Here is a 4,678-nt window from a genome sequence, read left to right as displayed (position 1 = left end):
TTTTTAAAAAATAAATATTTTTTGTATTTAGAGATACTAATGATAGAAAACCACATCCACATGTATTAAAGTGCAAAAGATAATAGAAAATAAATTTAAAAAGTTATATGTTATTTTCGTACATAAAGATAACAAAATACATTATGAATTAAAGTATTAACTTAAAAATAATCTGACCATTTTAATTTAAAATATTTTGTGTTACCATAAGCCCAGTTCGTCATGTTAGCTATATCAACACTAAATAAAATAAAAACAAATACTAAAAACATTTCAAGATTTGGGGTTTAAGATTTAAAAAAGAAATAATAGTTTTTAGGATTTAAAATATATTTAAATAAATTAAAGTTATGGCACGCTATAAAATATATTTAAATGAAGTATCATACAAAATTTTTTAAAGAACACACATACAACTTATTAAAGTATAACAGTTTGATCGTATTTTATCTTCGATTATGAAAATAATTTATACATAAATCTATGAATTATTCATTGAAGGTATGTTTATTTAATCTGTTTACCTAATAGAGGTAAAAGGAAGATGATTTTTCTGTTACGGCATATAGTTCATCGAAAACTGGTGATGATCTATATACATAAAAGATAACTGGGCTCGAATCTTAACGCAACTTTACTGAGTTTATACTAATTGTTTAAGTAAACTTCATATTTATCAAGTTACAGGTACTAATTGCCGTCATTTATGCTGTTTTATACACTATCTTCTCTATTCTTATATTATTATTTGAAAATATGACACTTTAAATGCCATTTTATAATAAAACATTATTCTTTTTCCCCAGTTCTTATTTGTCCAAATCTGTCTTTTCTATTTTGGTTCTTATTTTTTTATGTGCACTTTTTCTTTCATTTTTATATTACCGTATTATTTAAATTTAACTGATTTTTAAAATGGTTGAGCACCATACTATGTTCTATCTATTTTAAATGAACAATATGCATGAAAAAAGACATAAACACCAATCTGAATAAGAAAAAGTTGTTGTTGGATACTTATTTGTGATCCAGGCATCAACTATTGCATTTTTAAATATGTCTTCTTTTCTGAGTCCAAATACTAATTATAATTTATATTATTAGTATATTATTTTTAGTGCTTCTTCTAAGACAACTTTCGGATAAATAAAGTTAATATGCAAACCATCATCATCATTATCACCTAATGTGAGTTTAGTGGTGAAATTATGAATGGTAACAACTTTTTAGATCTCAAAGCTGCAATCTCTCTACAAATGCAATGTTAATTCCCTCGTTACCCATACCTTGTTCAAAAGCCCTCAATGCAAATATTTATAATCGTAAGGTCAATTGTAAAATCCAAATCCTTCAAAAAAAATTACGAGATTTAATATGTTGGATTGTCATTTAATTTAATCTTCCCGTGAATTGTAACAAAAATACATGTTTCATTCATATAAACATATTATATCTAAATTTTGTAAATATAATATATTTTTGGTTTAATTTTTATATATACATATATTAATCAGTTAATCCCGACTTCCATGTGAGTGATATAACACTCATGATTTTAATAGGTGACGAAGAGTATTTTTTGAATTAAAATACTGTTTTGTAAGAAAAAAAATACTGTATATTTGCGGAAACTTAAAAGAATTTTAAGTGCATTAGAAACAAAGTAATAACATGTTATGAATTAGGAGAAAAATTTGAATCTAATCCACATCTTGTTTATAAATATGTTTTTTCACTGTGTAATTTCATTTTGAAATTATTAAAAAAATAAATAAATTTAAAAAAAAAATTGAATTTAAATAAGTAGTGTCAAGTTTATATGACTTCTTTAAAGAAAGATGTGTTATATCAAACAATTTTATTTCAACTAAAATGTGTTAAACCAATATGATTTTCATGAAAAAATTAAAGTCACCGTAGTGTGTGACAATTTCATTAGAATTGCAATTGTTACAATATCATATTGTTAGATTTAGCGAGGAGAAAGGTTTAAAGGGAGACACAAACACTAATCACATAAGAGATTGACATTACTCTGTACCCAAAACCTTAAGACAATGTATAATGAGTCTTTCATCTTTATATAATGTTATACTTTCTCATTTCTATTCAATGTTAGAATTTCACTCAGTTAAATTTCCAACACTTATATGACTTCAATACATTTTATAAAACATAGCAATCCTTTGAAGCTGTAACACAACTTCAATTTTTTTTCTTTTTTTATTTAAAAAAGTCATATTGATTTAACACAAATTCATTTGAATTAAAGTAAAATAGTATGAGTAATACACTACTTCTTCATTAGACTTATCTAAGTTACAAACTTTTTTAAAGATCCGATACCCAAAATGGTAAAAAAAACGGTTTTGTTGATTAACTATAATATCAAGTATATTTATAATCCAGTATTTTTAACATAAATTTAGAGTAAACTAAAAACATGGCCGAATATTCCAACTTTTGGTTTGCTTGAATAATACTTCTTAGACAATTTTATGGTTTATAGGCACTCACATTAAATTCTACGGCAGCATCAAAATTTAAGGGCACATTAAAAAAAAGTTTATACGACAATCAGCCAGACAGTAAAATGTCGCAGGTACAAAATAATATGCAGAGATAGAATGTGCATGTGTTGTTTTGAAATCACCCAGGGTGATTCACTCTAAACAGGTTAAGGTGTCAACAACCTCAAGCTCCGATGAGCTGGTAAATTGGCATGTGGAACAAGCACTTTCGGACACGTAATAGAATATGTCTAAAAATTGAAGAATCTGCGCATGCGTGTTGATGGGGTGCTACCCTCTATAAATCTAAACGGCCCAACTTGTGAGTTCTTTTCCTTAGATTTGCTGGAAGAGGTAATTGAGGTCTCGTTTTCTCTTGGAAGGTATATATGAACTAAAGAATGTGTATCAACCTACTTGACTACCATTAGTTTTACTTCATACTTTCAGGAACCATTGTCGTGCTTGCGGAAACTGAAGCAAAATTTGTAACAGCATGACTTCAATGGAGGAATCATGGACTAGTTGGCTCTGTGATATGGTAAAATCATATTATTATAAATATCGGTATTATTAATGCTTACATTCTATTACTTTTTGCTTAAATTTCACTGCATTGTTCCAGGAGCCAGATGACTACAGTTTCATCGGTCAATCAGACATAAAGGTGGAGGATGTTAATGGAAGTTTAGCATCTCCTCGTGATATAGCCACTGCATTAGAAGAGAACCCGCAGAGCTCATTTTCCACTGAGAGTCACTCTTCAGTGACTGAGAGTGGCATAGAAGAGAGGCCTTTGAAGTTACTCAAGACATGCACTTCAAACTCTGCAAAAACAGAACAACTATCACAAATGAGAGCTTCCACACCCTGCTCCTATATTCTTTCCTTTGACAACACCAATCCACCAACAGCTAAGGTTGAATCGGCTACTAAACCAGAAACCAAGGTTGTGAAACGTGGGATAGCTCTGCCTTCAAAGAATGAATCAAAACGTGTCACTCAGGAGAGCAAGAAAACGGGCTCGTCAACCAGATCTTCTCATCACACACAAGATCACATAATTGCCGAGAGAATGAGAAGAGAAAAAATTAGCCAGCAGTTCATAGCCCTCTCATCCCTTATTCCAGACCTCAAAAAGGTTCATTTTTTTCTTTTTAGTGTATTTAAGTTTTGAGATCATGTCACTCAAACATGTAAATATATATTATATATAGATAGATAGATTTGTATTATGGCACTAAGGAATGGTAATTTGTTTGAAGATGGACAAGGTGTCTGTATTGGTGGAAGCTATAAGGTACGTGAAGGAGTTGAAGGAAAAAGTGAAAGTGATGGAGGGACAGCGCAAAAGGAAAAGCCATGAACCGGTGACGTGTGGGAAGAAATCTCAGGTTTGTGCTGCTGCGGACGAGGATGTCTCAGACACTTCATCAAATTCCGATGAGTTCGGAAATTCTGACGATCCCTCATCCAAAACAAATCTGTTACTGCCAGAAGTAGAAGCAAGGGTGTCAAAGAAGAACGTGCTGATTCGAATCCTCTGCGAGAAAGAAAAGGCAGTGCTGGCGAACATTTTTAGAGAGATAGAGAAACTTCATCTCTCAGTCATCAATAGCAGCGCCTTATCTTTCGGCTCCTCTGTTCTCGACGCAACCATCGTAGCCGAGGTACCGTACTATTGTTACTATTAAAAAATCATTTCCCTTAAAAACAACTGCACATGATTAAGGAACCTTTTTAAATTTAATGGAGTTTGCAAAAAGATTTTGAAATTTCACAATGTTAACGAGTGTTGGTTTGTTTGAATTGATGGCAGATGGAAGATGAATTCAACATGAGCGTGAAGGAACTGGCTGGAAATCTGAGAGTAGGACTGATGCAGTTTATGTAGAGGATGCAGAAGACTGAGCTGCAACAAAGAGCAGGAATTCAGTGTGTTAAATCTAATATTTGTTGTTAATTAGCTTGAATATGTAGAAAATATAAGTAGAATAAAACTACAAAATAGTTGCTAGATGCATTAGACTGAACCGGTGAGAGAGAGGCAATGCCGTAGCATGATTCATCATGGGAAAGTGGGATTTAACTTTTTGCAAAAAGGCTTACAGCCTTGGAAACTATGCATTTTATAACTTCCCTTACTATTTTGTTTTGGTTCTTCAGAA

The 4,678-nt window shown here is 31.1% G+C and overlaps 1 protein-coding gene across 1 annotated transcript; it reads left to right on the top strand.

Annotated features, from left to right (window-relative positions):
* Positions 1 to 2,691: 2,691 nt before the first annotated feature.
* On the top strand, positions 2,692 to 4,678 carry LOC106767951 (transcription factor bHLH18). The gene is made up of 5 exons (XM_014652918.2): positions 2,692 to 2,864; positions 2,961 to 3,051; positions 3,136 to 3,651; positions 3,776 to 4,180; positions 4,330 to 4,678. Exons 2-5 carry the CDS (start codon positions 3,007 to 3,009, stop codon positions 4,402 to 4,404), a joined length of 1,041 nt encoding a protein of 346 aa, XP_014508404.1. The 5' UTR covers positions 2,692 to 2,864; positions 2,961 to 3,006; the 3' UTR covers positions 4,405 to 4,678.

The sequence above is a fragment of the Vigna radiata genome, chromosome 7, assembly GCF_000741045.1.
Source record: "Vigna radiata var. radiata cultivar VC1973A chromosome 7, Vradiata_ver6, whole genome shotgun sequence".
NCBI classification, from domain to species: Eukaryota; Viridiplantae; Streptophyta; class Magnoliopsida; order Fabales; family Fabaceae; genus Vigna; species Vigna radiata.
Note: the sequence above shows the minus strand (reverse complement) of the source record. Positions and strands in the feature narration are given on the sequence as shown.